This window comes from Rhinatrema bivittatum, chromosome 1, assembly GCF_901001135.1.
Source record: "Rhinatrema bivittatum chromosome 1, aRhiBiv1.1, whole genome shotgun sequence".
Lineage (NCBI taxonomy): Eukaryota > Metazoa > Chordata > Amphibia > Gymnophiona > Rhinatrematidae > Rhinatrema > Rhinatrema bivittatum.
This window is the reverse complement of record NC_042615.1, coordinates 318,144,423-318,160,910: the sequence shown is the minus strand read 5'-3', so window position 1 is coordinate 318,160,910 and position 16,488 is coordinate 318,144,423. Positions and strand designations below refer to the sequence as shown.

The 16,488-nt window shown below is 43.0% G+C and overlaps 1 protein-coding gene across 2 annotated transcripts in view; it reads right to left on the bottom strand.

Moving 5' to 3' along the window:
- Nucleotides 1-16,488, bottom strand: part of UNC5C (unc-5 netrin receptor C) — a 667,077-nt gene that overhangs the window by 51,940 nt on the left and 598,649 nt on the right. For both annotated transcript variants that reach the window (XM_029597498.1, XM_029597494.1), the window contains one exon: nt 2,226-2,394. In XM_029597498.1, coding sequence (XP_029453358.1) covers nt 2,226-2,394 — 169 coding nt within the window. The remainder of the gene's footprint in view (nt 1-2,225; nt 2,395-16,488) is intronic.

Below are 16,488 nucleotides of genomic sequence, written 5' to 3'. Positions count from 1 at the left end.
ATTGGTCCAGCTCCCCCCCTATATAAAGGGGATTGAGGCCGAGGAAGGTGTGGTTGGGATGTAGTTTTTGGTTTGAGGCAGATGGCTCTGTTCTTGTCAATCCCAGTAGGCCTCCTGTCTGCACCCTTGGGATAAACAAGGGAGATTTCTGAGGAGTGGGTTTTGACATTTGAGGAGCTGATTTGTTTTTTTGACCTGTTCCCAGTTCAGGAGGGCAACTCCCCCCTCCCCCGCCTGAGGGGACAGGATTGGGTGCTGTTTGAACTCCTGCCAGTCAAGATGGGGGGGGGGGGGGGGGTCTGCAGTTGCCCAAGGTGCTACTTTACCCTGTGTCCAGCAAATGTGTGTGGGGGGGGGGGGGGGGGGGACTGTAGTGACCTAGGAGAAGGAGTAAGAACTTCGTTTTTTTGCAGAAGCTTTTGTGCCATATTTTTTGAAGGAGGGAGTTTCTTTTTCCACCGCCCTGCCTTCTTCTGGTAAGGAGAAGAGCATTTTCTCATCGCTGGGAAGAAGCTTTAGAGACCTGAACACTGATGCTAAGGCTGAGCCTGGAGGGAGAGACTTTGCTGCTTGGAGCTACCATCCTGTTCTCTCTTTTTGATGATTTCACCTTTTTTGCCTGGAATCCATTTTTTTTAAAGTTGCAGTAAACTATATTTTGTTGAGCCCCACTCAGAGTGTCTGCCTGCTTCATTTGTATTCCAGCAGAAGAACCAGCCTGCTGAGCTGAAGAGATCTGCCTAGGCGAGTACAAACTGGAGAGAGACTGGCTGTGAGAGACAGTACAGGGTGCCTACCCCCAGGAGCTTGTCCTCCTCCCCTCTGGTTGAATCTCGGCCCCCTTGGCGGTTTCCTGCAGTCTTGTGGATGGTACGAATGAGAGAGAAGAGTTATCCAGGAGAAACTGGCCCCTGGGACTTCTGCTGTGAACCCTTGTATTAAGGACCTCTAAACCAAGAGGGGGTTATACATAAATTATATTTAATTCAGTAATTCAATTTAAAATCATATGTACTGTATATCAAGGAGAAAACCCCCCCATCTCACCATGATATTAGGAGGCCTAACTTGCAGGACACAAGTTGCTCATTGCTTTGCTGATATTATGGGATAGGGCCTTCACCACCATAGAAAATATGGGAGAGAGCTAAATGTTCCTTCTCAGCCAACAGTGATGAACGTTTCCATGGAAGACAACTTTGTTTTGGGATGCGTGGGATGAATATCAAGGACCCTCAGTCTAGAAATATCTAGAGGGATTCATTGAGCTAGATGAGGTTTTATACAGGACAGATCAAAGGAAAATGGTAAATTTTGAACCTGAGGGATGGTCATTCTGGAAAAGCCTTTATCCAGAGAGCTCCAGCTGTGCTTCTGCACGCTGTTTACACGGTTATGGGTTGGCAAAGGAGAACTGTTATTTTGTTGACCAAGATATGAAAAAAGATCCCCCAAATCTTTTCTTTACTCTGCGGAGAGATGAAGCAACAGCAGTTTGGAAAGCTATGGCTCTGCGTTCATGGGCGGGAAAGGGTGAATGGTTCAGGCTAACTAGGAGATGCTGCCAGGATTCTGGGAAAGTAATTCAGCTTCTACAACTGACCGCCCTCACTAATGACCGCAAAAGCTTTGCATATAATTTCAGGCATGCTGCAGTGGCAGCTCAGGATATGCTACTTTTTTTTTTTACATATTTAACACACAATAGAAATGACAATGAATTCATTTTTATGTAGCATGTGCATAACATAATATTAAACCTACACTTAAATAAGACCACACTGGCACACTACAAAAGTGAGTACTGAAGGACTAGAGCAGTGGTTCTCAATTCAGTCCTCAGCACCAGCCTAGCTGGCTTGGTTTTCAGGTTTTCCCCTTCATGAAAATGCTGCGGATAGACTGCAGGTGCATAATTTGCATCTAAAACTCGAGTCGGTATGCACAAATATTTCTCGGGCATATTCGTTAAGGATACATTGAAAATAGGATCTCGTAGGACGCGCTCTCGAGGACTGGGTTGAGAACCACTGGCCAACAAACATGGCGATAACTTCTATTGCTTCAGCAATGAAATCCAGACTTCTCCTGTTCAGGCGCTCTTTAAGCGTACTCAATAGTAAACCATGAGTGCCTTCCTGCATCATCTTATGCCAGATTACAGAACACAGGGGGGCCTTAACATGCCATAGGTTGGGATACTGGTGGTAGCGCTGATAACTCACCTCCCACTGCCCCTGAGTTGATTGGTTCTTCAGCTGGGTCTTCCAGTTCTCTGTGCTGGACTCTGCACAGTGGTGCAAGGTGAGAATGACCGGCCGAGTCAGTAGCGCACCAGGAGGCCCACAGCTCACCACGGGGGTCAGAAGAGCTTGACTGTCTTCCACCGGTGGCCTGGCGGAAATATGGAAAGAAGTTGTTGAACGCTCCATCCCAATGCAGCACATCAACCAATATGCATGGTTGTTTTCTCGAGGATGCTTGTCAAAAAGCTTTCGCAAGCGTTCCACATTCCGCTTTACTGCTTACCTTGCCGTGCGCTTCGTGTGATTTGATGACAGCTGCAGCGTGACAGCTAAAGAGCCTGTGGGACTCAGTGGGCTGTCAATCACAGTCACGGTGGGTCCCTGCTTCCAGGAATGGGCGGCTATGCCCCGTTTCTTCCAGGGCTGATAGGACAGCACCAGAGGGAAAGAGGCAGCAAATGCACATTGCTGGAAGGTAGGGACAGCTGCAGGGGTAATTGACAGTCACCTGAGCTATGTGGGCTCCTTAGCTCTCTTTCTCAGAAAATTGCTTGAATAGGGCATTTTGGCTAATTATTTGTTTAGTCATTATTTGGCAGCATGTGGCTGCATAATTATTTTTAACGGCAGTCCCATTGCTAATTTTTACAGGAGCCTTGGTGCAGTGGTACAGCCGCCTCCCAGGAGAAGAAAAGAGGCCAGCGTCCCACACATTAGTCACACAAGATGGTGTGTATTACAGCAGAATACGGCTTCTGTAGCAAACACTGTACACGATGCATACTAAAGCTCATTGTTTTGCTTTGCTAGAGAAACCGATTTGTGAAAAAAGAGGAACCACAGTATGTGCTACATTCAGCAATACATTTACCAGTGAGGTGTCAGTCCACCCAAAGAAGGAACAAATATGCTTTTACAGCTGCAGTAATATAAGGCTGCTGAGAAACCTCTAAGACTGGTTGCCACTCCACAGAGTTGTAGCTCTGATTGCATCGCACTCCCTCCCCCCCCCAAAAAAAAGTAGAACTACAACTCCAAGCATGCAATGCAGCAAAACAAGAACTTGATCAGTCTTTTTGGGTTCATCTGGGGGAAGTGACAGCCCTAACCCTAAGCCAAGTGAATCCACTTTTCCCCAAATACTGTGACTACTTGATTTCTTCAGGTACCCTTAGTTCATGCTGAAAGGGAGTCATTAAAACTTTCCTCAGCCCCTCAAGAATGGGAAGGAATGAGTCACAGCACGTTTTTATCCTTCCTCAAAATTAAAAAAAAAAAAAAAAAAAAGCAAGCATACAGGCTCCCACATTTCCATAAACTTTGAATAAGGAGATTCACAAAGGCCTGGATCACTGAAGGCAGTGGGTTGGGACTCTGTACTGAAAGGACCAGGTTATAGCCATGGTGAAGACCTAGGTTTAACATTCACCTACTCTTTATAAAAACAAACAAAAAAAAACCCCCTCATGCATTGGGAAAACTGTTTCCAAAGCAAGAAAAATAATTTAAAAAATATATACTGCGGAGTGAGTGTGTGTGTGAGTGAGTGTGTGTGTGTGAGTGAGTGTGTGTGTGAGTGAGTAGCTACAAATGTAAATTGAACCCAGGAGGGGGGGGGGAACAAAATAAAGGAAAGAAAATCAGAAATACCAAGGTGCTTTTAAGTCAGAAACATTTGGAAGGGATCTCTTGGAAACAAAAAAAAGAAAGTGTGTAAGAGCATTCTCTGTGCCAGACAGGGGTTAACCAGCATCCCTTGGAATCTGTGTGCTGCGTGGCTGCGGCTCTACCAGCCTTTCCAGCAACTGAAAACGCCCAGTGGCAATTGGAAGCTCTTAGATGTATTTTTGAGTTTTGTTTCTCCCTGCGTTTCACGTGTGCTAGTAAAGAACTGTACGCTTTCAACCCCATCCCCCCAATTCATCCCCTTGATGCTGCCTTTCTGTTAGCAGTTTTATGCATTTAATGGTGTTATTCATTCGAGTGGGTCCCACTGTAATAAAGTCAACGGTTTCTATTAAGGCAGTTATGACCTCTCTGCTTCTCCCTGCCATCTAGGCTGCTGGAGACGGAGCTGCTTGAGATATCCCCCTCTCCTTGTTGTGACAGGCACAGATTTCTCTAAGTGGGGGATCGGGGGAGGAGCAAAAACAACCAAGCTTTGCAGGAGAGCAGGAGTGAAAAACATTCACTGTGCTAGGAACCAAATGGCAAGAACAAGGACGAAGTATTCAGGTAGAGATGAAAAAAAAAAAAAAAGGACCACATGCTTCTGAAAAACTGAAACTCAATATTTCCCATGCTGTTTTATTTAGACTGAAGCATAGTTCTTCTTTATACCCTTAAGTGCTGTGTTTTATAGCCTGGGTCAATTTGCGCACAAGAGAAACTTTTTACTGTGGGATTAAACACTCTTCCCTTTCAAAGCCCTTCCTGTGGGCAGGCTGCTGAGGTAGCATGCAAAGACAGGAGCGGAAGGAGTCGGGTAGTCCTCTGCAGTGGTTGCTTTGCAGTGGTGTAGTCTGTGCCACCATCAGGGAAGGGTAAACCAACTCAGATTTAGCTGTATTCAAACCAATAGCAGTATCAAGTGGGCACAGATTATCCCAGCTATGATCTCCTTTTATGCATCTCTCCAAGTCAGTTTGGTCTGTCTATCCAAAATTCAAGACAACCACGATTTGGCTTGGGCTGTGATTGTGACCTAGTTTATGAGCCTTCAAGAGTCTGACATCTCAAGCAGACTTCTTGGCCCCTGGCTCCTCACATGATAAGCTATTTGAATATGAGCCAGGTCACATAAAAAAAATGGAGCTAGGCAATAGTGATGAGCAGAGGAACAATTTTCAATTTGGTTTGCTCATTCATTTTGAGGGGATCTCCATTCTGTTCATTAGTTTAAAACAAAAAAAAAAATGTTTCAGGTATTTGTTCATTCGTTTACTATGAAACCCTATTTTGGGCTCCAAAATTTGGGTTTTCTCATCATTTCTAATAAAACTGATGAGTTGACATCATCAGAAGGGTGAAGGCATGGCAACGCATGAAAACTATATTAACATGGCACCAGATGTGGCATGAATAGCTTAAGATACCATAAAGGGGCAAACAGGTACCAGCAGTGGCAGAAGTTCTCCAAAGCACCATCAGAGGAGTAAAACAAAAGCAAGAGGGGGAGGGGGAAACACCCCAAGGTTTCAAAAGAGGGCACCAAAAATAATGGTATGAACCCTTGAAGACAGCATGAGAGGCAAAGTGGCAACAAGAGTGGCATCAACATCCTAAGGCACTATGAAGGGGGAACAAAGCAAAAAAGGTAGCAGGAAAAATTCCAAAGAACTCATAAAGGGACAAAGCAAAACAAAGAGTGGCATCAACATATCAAGACACCATGAGAGGGGTAAAGCAGCTTTCTACAGTGGCAAGAATACACCAAGGTGTAGAGTGGGATATGGCAGCAAGGCTGAGTGGCAGAATGACCCCCAACTTGTGTAGCGTGAGGGGTGTAGCAACAAGGGAGAGTAGTATGGAAGATGTCTGTATTTCTGTTGAAGCACTTGCCACTTGTCAGATTGAGTACAAGAGAATGATTTGTTATCAGTATCACTTTTGTGACATACCCTAATTGAAACTGATCTTGATGCTGAGTGGAATTTTGGATTTCTTGTGAAATTTGCTTTTGGATTGAAACTTTTGTCAGAATCAAAACATGTAAATGGCTTTCCTTGTAATTTGTGAGGATTGCTTAGCTTTATTAAGAAAGTTTTTCCATATTCTGTAGCTTAACACATTCTTTTCCCTTTGGTGATTTTCTAGTGTTTTATTAGTTCCTTCTTCCTAGTGAAATCTTTCCCACACTCAGAACATGTCAAAGGTTTCTCCGGTGCATCTTTTTTATCTTGAGCCTGCATTTCTTCTTTCTGTTTGAGGGTTTTTGGGGACAACACACTCCAGTATAACTAAGAAAGAAGAAGAATGGGAGAACTAGGCTTGGATCCTAGAGATATACAACAAAACAGTAAGGTAGAGAACCAGAAAAGAGGTGGGTTGGGAGGAGAAACTTGTATTTTTTTTTCTTTTTTGGGGGACAAAACACCTCAGTATAACCAACAAAGAAAGACAGTGCGAGATCTAGGCTGTGATATTAGAGGGGGAACAACAAAATGAAGAACCGGAAAAAAGGTGGGGTGGGAAGAGAAACTTGTATTTTTTTCCTTTCTGTTATCACATGTTTTTTTCTGGGGACAAAATATCCTAGTATAACTAATAAACAACAGAGTGGGAGAACCAGGCTGAGATCCAAACAACAAGCAGCACAGAGGCATCAAAACTTCCATGCTGGTACATAATAGGCAAGGCAGGTAGTCAGAGTGGTAGCAGCAAGACCACTAAGGTAGTACATAAGGGGCATGTACAGCCCCTTATGTACTATTTTAGTGTTCTTATGCAGCAGCAAGACCCTTAAGGTGATATATAAGGGGCATGGAAGGTTGCCATGGTGGCAAAAAGACCACTAAGATGGTACTTTCTGGGTCATGGCAGGTTGCACAGCAATAGCAGAAGGACCTCTTAAAAGTACATGGCCTTCATTGACGTCGGGTGTGGCTCAGTGAAAGCCATGTACTTTTAAGTAAGCAGAATTGAATGGAAGAAAATGCACTTGGTGTGGTTCAATGAAGGTTATATACTTTTAAAGAAAGCAAGAGCTGATTGAAGAAAAAAATACAAGGATGTGGCTCAATGAAGGCTATGCGTTTTGGAAGAAAAAAAATGTTTGAAACAACAAATACATCAGTGTACATAACATTGAGGATTACAATTAGAAGATCAACGTTGGAATTGGATGGACTTCCATAGTAGTATTTGGGTGGTTGTATGTTATATTAAGGCAACAGCAAATGTGCTTGAGATTGGGATAGGTTTTTACGAGAGTGATGGATGTATGAATGTGTGTGAAAGAGATACAAATGAGAAAAAATGGGGATGTTATGTGAGAGGTAAAAATTATAGATATATTTGAAATATGTTGATGGTTCAAACAGTATAAAGAGTTTTGCATAAATAAAAAAACATTTCAAAATACATACTTAATGGAAATAAAGGTATGTTTGAGAATTGAAAAATTGACATTAGTATGTTTAAAGATATGAGCATTAGTAGATAGACTGTCCATATTTATTTATTTATTTATTTAAGACTTTTTTAATATCGACATTCATGATAAAATCATATCAAATCGGTTTACATGGAACAGGGGTATTATAACAATAACGAAGATGCAAAAGTTACAATGAACAGGGGTAATGGAACTTGGGAGGAGAAGAAACCAGAAGTGGAAAGGTAACTCGGTAGCTATAACAAGATAATTGTAATGTCTGAAATAGCGTGTACTGAATAGACAGCCTTAGTATGTGATCTGTGGCATAGCTGATGCAGGCCTAGGTGAGAGGAAGGCTTGTTGAAACAGCCAGGTTTTAAGTTTTTTCCTGAATGTCAACAGACAAGGGTCCTGTCTGAGATTGGGAGGGATGGCATTCCAGATGGCTGGTCCCGCTGTCGAGAAGGCCATTCTCTGGTGGTTGTCAGATGGGTGGATTTGGTGGAAGGGGTGTGCAGAGTAGAGATGTGAATCGTGTCATCGATCGTCTTAACGATCGATTTCGGCTGGGAGGAGGAGGGAATCGTATCGTCGCCGTTTGGGTTTTTAAAATATCGTTAAAATCATGAAAATCGTGAACCGGCACACTAAAACACCCTAAAACCCACCCCGACCCTTTAAAATAAATTCCCCACCCTCCCGAACCCCCCCCCAATGCCCTAAATTACCTGGGGTCCAGCGGAGGTCCGGAACGACCTCCTGCAGTCGAATCGTGTTGTCTTTGGCCGGCGCCATTTTCAAAATGGCGGTGCAAAATGGCGCCGGCCGTAGACAAAACGATTCGACTGCAGGAGGTCGTTCCGGACCCCCCTGGACTTTTGGCAAGTCTTGTGGGGGTCAGGAGGCCCCCCCAAGCTGGCCAAAAGTCCCTGGGGGTCCAGCGGGGGTCCGGGAGCGATCTCCTGCCGCGAATCGTTTTCCGTACGGAAAATGGTGCCGGCAGGAGATCGACTGCAGGAGGTCGTTCCGGACCCCGCTGGACTTTTGGCAAGTCTTGTGGGGGTCAGGAGGCCCCCCCAAGCTGGCCAAAAGTCCAGCGGGGGTCCGGAACGACCTCCTGCAGTCGATCTCCTGCCGGCGCCATTTTTCGTATGGAAAAACGATTCACGGCAGGAGATCGCTCCCGGACCCCCGCTGGACCCCCAGGGACTTTTGCCAGCTTGGGGGGGCCTCCTGACCCCCACAAGACTTGCCAAAAGTCCAGCGGGGGTCCGGAACGACCTCCTGCAGTCGAATTATGTTGTCTACGGCCGGCGCCATTTTGCGCCGCCATTTTGAAAATGGTGCCGGCTGAAGACAACACGATTCGACTGCAGGAGGTCGTTCCGGACCCCCGCTGGACCCCAGGTAATTTAAGGCATTTGGGGGGGTTCGGGAGGGTGGGGGATTTATTTTAAAGGGTCGGGGTGGGTTTTAGGGTGTTTTAGTGTGCCGGTTTTCCCGCCCTCCCCCTCCCCCTTCCCCCGATTTACAATTTTTTGACGATAAATCGGGGGAATTGTTATTGTATCGCGGCTCTAACGATTTTTGACGATTTAAAATATATCGGACGATATTTTAAATCATCAAAAAACGATTCACATCCCTAGTGCAGAGATCCTTTGTAAGCTTTCCTGATAGGTCTTGAAGAAGTGTGGTGTCTGAGTGGGAGTTGCAGGTCGATGGGGACCTGGTGGTGAATGGTTTTATGGATGATGATAAGGGATTTGTGAAGGATTCTGAAGCTTATTGGAAGCCAATGCAGATCTCTGAGGATGGGTGTGATATGCTCTCTTCTGTTGGTGTTTGTCAGTATTCTAGCGGCCGCATTTTGGAGCATCTGAAGGGGTTTAGTGGAGGAGGCAGGAAGACCAAGCAGAATGGAGTTGCAATAGTCAATCTTGGAGAAGAGAATGGCCTGGAGAACTGATCTGAAGTCTTGGAAGTGCAGAAGAGGTTTAAGTCTTTTTAATACCTGTAGTTTATCGAAGCAGTCCTTGGTAGTGTGATTAAGTTCAGATGATTGTCAATTATTACTCCCAGGTCTCTTGCTTGAGTGATTAGAGTGTTGGGTTGAGTCTGCTGAAGGATATCGCTGCTTTCAGGTGATATGAGGAGGAGTTCCGTCTTGGCAGAATTAAGTATCAAATTTAGGCTGGTGAGGAGGAGGTTGATAGACTGGAGGCAGTTGTCCCAGAACTTAAGTGTTTTAGTAAGGGATTCAGTTATAGGGATCAGAATTTGCACATCATCGGCGTATAGATAGTGTTTCAGTTTTAGGTTTGTTAGCAGTTGGCAGAGGGGAAGGAGGTAGATGTTGAAGAGTGTGGGAGACAGCGAGGAGCCCTGAGGTACTCTAGTGAAGAACTGACGCGAGGGGACTCTTTGTTGTTGACTTTGACTTTAAATCCTCTACTACTGAGAAAGGAGTCGAACCATCTAAGGGTTGTTCCTGTTATCCCTATGTCGGATAGTCGATTTAGGAGGATGGAGTGGTTCACCATGTCAAAAGCTGCCGAGATGTCGAGGAGCACTAGCAGGAAGGCGTGCCCTTTGTCTAGGCCCATGATGATGTGGTCTGTGAGGGAGATGAGGAGTGTTTCGGTGCTTAGCATTTTGCGGAATCCATACTGGGAGGGGTGGAGTATTTTGGGGTCTTCAAGATAATCCGAGAGTTGAGCATTAACTAATTTTTCCATGATCTTAGCGACAAAAGGCAGATTGGTGATAGAGTGGAAATTGTTCGGGTTCCTAGGGTCTAAGTTCGATTTCTTAAGCAGGGGTTTGAGGGCAGTGTGTTTTAGAGCATCTGGGAAGATTCCTTGTGAAAGAGAGCAGTTTATGATGTCAGCCAGAAACTTGGAGATGGTGTCTGGCACCAATAGGAGTAGTTTAGTCGGGATTTGGTCGGAATGATGAGTAGAGGGTTTCATTCTCTTTAGTATGGTTTCAATCTCCATGGCGGATGTGGGTTCAAATGATTAAAGTGATGCTCCCGTATTTGAGAAGGAAGAGAGGGAGATGGGAGAAGATGTAGAGCTGGGGGTAGGCGTGTTAGGAGGTTGGAGATTTTGCTCTGGAAGAAAGATGCCAGATCATTGGCTTTAGATTGTGCTTGGTCGTCCAGGATGGACGGGGTGGTGGTTTTTGTGAGTTCAGAAACGTAGGAGAACAGGGCCTTAGCGTCAAATACGAGATCGTGAATTCTGAGAGTGTAAAAGTCTCTTTTTGTTCGTAGTGTTGCGTTCCTGTACAAGTGGAGGGTGGATTTGTAGGCAGCTAGTGTACTGGGGCAGGGGGCCTTGCACCATTTGTTTTCTTTATGTCTAAGGTCTTGCTTAAGTTTTCGGAGATCATTGGAGAACCAGGGTTGTTTATTTTTTAAAGCTGGACTGATTTTTTTGGTAGCCAGTGGGCATAATTTATTAGCTACCATTTCTGTGATGCTGTACCATGAGGTTAGGGCCGAGTTCGGGTTTGAGATGTCTAGGTTAGGAAGTTCTTTGGCTAGGTGTTCGCTGAGGACATCTGAAGTGCATGTTCTTCTGTAGTGAATTTTAGATTGGAGAGGTTGAGATGACTGACTTTCTTTCATCTTGAGGGTGGTGGAGATTAGAGAATGGTCAGACCAGGGAACTGGGACGCATTTGGGAGGTGTGGTGTGTGTGAAACCAGAATTAATGAAAATAAGGTCTAGAGTGTGGCCTGCTTTATGAGTGGGCTTGTTGATAATTTGCTTGAAGCCCATGGCCTTGAGGGAGGTGAGAAATGCTTTGCAGTTGGTTGAGAATGGGGTTGAATCAATGGTTGAAATCCCCTAAGATGATAGCTGGGGAATCCAAGTTTAAATACTTCGCTATGGTTTCTACCATAGGGGAGGCATCTGAATCTAAAAGACCTGGTGGAGCATATATGAGTAGAATTTGCAGCGAGTTTTATTTGAATAAGCCTACTTCTAGTTTAGATGTGGCCTTGGTTGTTTGTAGGGTTAGCTTCAACTCTTTTTTGGCAGCTAAGAGAAGGCCTCCACCTCTTTTTTTTCAGTCTGGGAAGTGAGAAGAAATCATAAAGATGAGTAGGTAGCCGATTTATCAAGATTATTTCTGTAGGTTTGAGCCAGGTTTCCGTTATAGCACAGATGTCTGGCTTTGAGTCGAGGAGAAGATCATTGAGAATATGAGATTTCTTTGTGAGAGATTGTGCATTGAAGAGAGTCAATGAAAATAGGGCAAGACCTAGTAGTTGAGTAATGGGAGAGATCATGATTGGGATAAGGGTTATGTTGGAGCATGTCTGGTAATGCGTGGGTGATTTTCCAATGTTGATGAGACTGTGGTGTAGGATAGGGATTGGGTAGCCTTGTGTCATGCTTTTGTTGTGGATTAGCGTAGCTGAATCGTGTGTTGAGTGAAAGTCCATCTGCTGGAAAGCTGGGAAGTGGATGAATGCTGAGTGAGGATCCGTCTGATAGAATACTGAGTGAGGGTCTGTTGCTGAGAGTGAATCTGTTTGTGAGAAAGCTGTATATATAGATTTACTGTATTTTATATAAATATATAATTTTATATATACTGTATTTTATATAAATATACTATATATTTGTATATATAGATTTACTGGTAAAAGAATGTGCCAGATATATTTTTCTTGAAATTTTACCATTAAAATTGCCTTGAAATCACTTAGGGGCAGATTTTAAAAGCCCTTCGCACGTAAATTCAGCTGGATTTACACGCACAGGGGGTTTAAGCACGCTGAGCCTATTTTGCATAGGCCTGGCGACGCGTGCAAGCCCCAGGACATGCGTATGTCCCGGGGCTTGAAAAAAGGGGTGGGAGCAGTCTGGGGCGGGGCAGGGGCATGGCCAGAGGCTCCCTAGGGCCTCTAGACCGGGGGATCACTTGCTGGCACTTGGCTGGCAGGCGGAACTTGAAAAATAAAGGTCAGGGTGGGTTTAGGTAGGGCTGGGGGGCTGGTTAGGTAGGGGAAGGGAGGGGAAGGTGTGGGGGGCGGAAGCAAAGTTCCCTCCCCTTCCCCTCCCCTTCCCCTACCTAACCCACCCCCAGCCCTAAAAAATGTTTCGTTTTGGAGTAGATGACAATACTTTTCAAAATATGAAAATGACAGGAATATTCTGAACAGAAGCTGTCTTCCAGCCAATCATATTAATAAGTGAAAACAAATTGAACATTCCATTTTAGCTTGGCAGATCTCTCAACAGTATTTATTTATATACCATTGCTCCAAATGAAAATCACAATGGTTAACAAAAGTAACATACATATTATAGATCAACACAACAAGGGATTAAGATAGTTATACATCTATTGTTATTTCTAAAACATGTTAACTAAAGGTCTAGTACAATAACGTTTGCATGTTAATTCGTGAATTCTCTTAAGATATTTTAAATCTCTCATAATTTGTTTTTTATTCTTCTAATATTATCTATGTCCTTGATATTGTAGTTCTCTGCATATTGATATTTTAAATTAGCTCATACATTTCTGAAGAGCCAGATTTTCAGCTCATTAAAAGTCTTTCTTTCTGATGTCAAACTAACGACTCAGGTAAAGAATTCCACAACTTTGGGCTCGCTATGGAAAACATTCGGTCTCTTATTTGTGATAGATGTGTACTCCACATTGTAGGCACAGATAATAGTCCTTTGTTTTGTGATTTTAGTGTTCGCTGCGGTGTATATGGTTGGAGTGTCACATCTATTAGGCTGGGGTTTCTGGCATGGATATTAGAAATTAGTGTTAATGCTTTATAATAGATTCTGGATTTACAGGCAGTCAGTGCAGTGCTATCAGTAAGGGGGTGTGGTCAAATTTCCTTGTCCCTAATAAAAGTCTTGCTGAGGCATTTTGTAATAACTGTAGTGGTTTTAGTCCTGAAGGTAGGCAAAGTAATAGGGAGTTGCAGTAATCTATGTTTGAGAATATTAGTGCTTGTAACATGGTATACAAGTCCACAAATATTAGTAAAGGTTTCAACCAATGTAATATTCGCAGCTTGGCGTATCCTGATTTAATTAATTTATGTGCTTTTTCATTGTAATGTTCTCATCAATCTGTATTCCTAGGTTCTGTACTTGATCTGAGGGTGTAATGTGAAAATTACCCAGGTCTAAAAGCGGTGGTTTAACTATAGAGGAATTTATCCTTAACCAGATGATTTCAGTTTTTTTGTGTTTAGTGTTAGCTTAAGCTAATATAGTTCTTGCTGTATTGCCTTCATGTATGTTAAGAGTGTTGATGCTGTATTTTCAAATGATTTGGTGAATGAAATGTAGAACTGTATGTCATAAGAGTAAAAGAAGAAGGTGATTCCTAGTTCTGCTAGTAATTTACACAGAGGAAGCATATAAATATTGAATAGTGTTGCTGAGAGTGCTGAACCATGGGGGGATACCTGTGTCAATAGGAAAGGTGTCAGATATGTGGTTGCCCAGTTTGACTTGTCCTATTGGATAGGAAGGAAGAGAACCATTTGAGAACACTATTTTTATTTATTTTTATTTTTATTTATTTATTTATTTATTTATTGTGGCAAAGTTCCTGGCGTAATTTGGAGGGCATGGTGTTCCATATAGTGGATCCAGCTATGATGAGTGAACGTTCTTTCGTAGTAGAAAGTTTGGTCAGTTTAGGAGCGGGGATCTTCAGTTTGGCTAGATGCTGGGATCTGGTTGGGCGGCTTGATGTTTTGAAGTGTAGGTGTTCGGTGAACCAGTACATATCTCTGTTGTGAATGGCTTTATGTATAAGCGTAATGGATTTATATATTATCCTGGAAGCCACGGGTAGCCAGTGCAGGGACTGAAGTGCAGGAGTGATGTGTTCGTGGCGGCGTGTGTCGGTGATGATGCGAGCAGCTGCATTTTGTAACATTTGCAATGGTTGAATTGTAGTTTTTGGTAGACCTAGAAGCAGTACATTGCAGTAATCAATCTTTGCTAGAATAGTTGCTTGTAAGACTGTGCGGAAATCATATGGGTGTAAGAGAGGTTTAATACGTTTTAGGGTGTGTAGCTTAAAAAATAATCCATTTTTTACCGTATCAGCAATGAATTTTTAAACGTGAGATTGCTGTCAATGATGATGCCAAGGCTACGTACTTGCTGTGTCATAGCAGAGCTGGCTTGTGTAAGACCAGTGTTGCTCAGTGTCGCATTTTTTGGAGGTGAAATAATGAGAAGCTCAGTTTTGTTGGTGTTGATAGCCAATTGGTTGTCCGTGAGTATTGTTTTAATTTCTAATAGGGCTGCGTTCCAAGTGTTCAGGGCATTTGTAATTGTGCTGGTAATAGGTATGAGTATCTGAACATCATCTGCGTAGATGAAGTGTTGAAGTCCCATCTTTGAAAGTAGCCGGCATAGTGGTGTGAGGTAAATATTAAACAACGTAGAAGAAAGAGAGGATCCTTGGGGGACTCCTTGAGTGAGGTTTCTTGGCTTGGATTCACATCGTCCACTTTTAACACTGTAAGTTCTGTTGCTTAGGAATGTATGGAACCATAGTAGCGCCGTGCCGGTAATTCCTATTTCAGAGAGGCGGTATATGAGGGTGTTGTGATTTACCGTGTCGAATGCTGCCGATATGTCAAGGAGGGCGAGGAGATATGAGTTTCCAGCGTCTAAGGCTTTTAGTAGCACCTCTGATAGTGATATTAAAAGCGTTTCCGTGCTGTGGAACTTTCTGAACCCATATTGGGATGGGAAGAGTAGTTGATGTTCGTCTAGGTATTCGGTGAGTTGTTTGTTGATGATTCTTTCCATTATTTTTGAAAGGAAGGGCAGGTTCGATACTGGGCAAAAGTTCGCTGGGTCAGATGAATCTAGGTTTGATTTTTTCATCGTACGAGTTATGATAGCATGTTTGAGAAGGAACTTTGCCTGTGGTGATGGATTTGTTAAGAATCTTAGCAATGGGTTTTGCTATTGTAGAACGTATTGAGAGAAGAGTCTTAGTGGGCATAATGTCTGTGGGGTCTATTCTATTCTATTCTATTCCTATTTTTCTCAACTGATGGCATATCAGTGTATAGTCCACCGTGTTGAAGGCTGCTGTTAAATCAATTAGCACCAGAATATAAGATTCATCATCATCAAACCCCCGTAGAACAGGGTCAATTAAAGATATAAGTAAAATTTCTGTTGATCAATTTTTTCTGAATCCACATTGGTTTGGATATAGATTTTGTCTTCTAGGTGATTTCCCAGTTGAAATAACACTGCTTTATCTAGAACTTTTGAGATAAAAGGCAAATTGGATATTGGTCAATAATTGTCCCAATCATCAATTCTACTAGTTTTGATTTTTAGGATTTGTTTAATCACAGCATGTTTTGCCTCATATGGGACTAATCCTTCTGAGATCGAGTGGTTGATTATGGTTGCGATTATTGGCGTGATTATGCTGTATAATAGTTTCAAGCAACTTGCAGGAATTGGGTCAAGTGGGTGGATTGCAAGTTTAATTTTAGTAATGATTTGACTAATTTCTAGTTTAGTTACTCTGTCAAAAGTGGCCCATTTAGCTTGTCCTTGTTTTTCTTCAGGCTCCTTTTTTGGCAAGCAGGTGGAGAATTGTGTTTTTAACCTATTGATTTTATCTAACAAAGAAGTAGCATATTCGTTGCAAGCATTCTTTGAGAGGTGTTAGTAAATTCGAGATGGAGGATGGGTCCTTGATAAAGTGTTTGACAGCTTCGAAGAATAATTTTGAATTAAATATTACCCCATGAATCTGAAAGCATAGAAGTCATTTTTTGCTTCATTATTTCACGGTATTTTGTTAGGAGGGATCTGTATTTTCCTTGGGATTCTACAGATGGGCATTTCCGCCATTGTTTCTCAGATTTTCTCACTGTCTATTTAGTGCGTCTTATCTCTTCATTGTACCATGACTTCTTTTGTTTAGAGGTATTCTGTTCTTTTTGGAACATTTTTTTCTGGATAGGGCTTAGGTTTTCAGCTATTTCATTGATGATTTTATCCCAGGAGTCAAAAACTGAGGAGGCATTAGTTTGATTAAAATCATAGAAACATAAAAACATAGAAATGATGGCAGAAGAAGACCAGATGGCCCATCCAGTCTG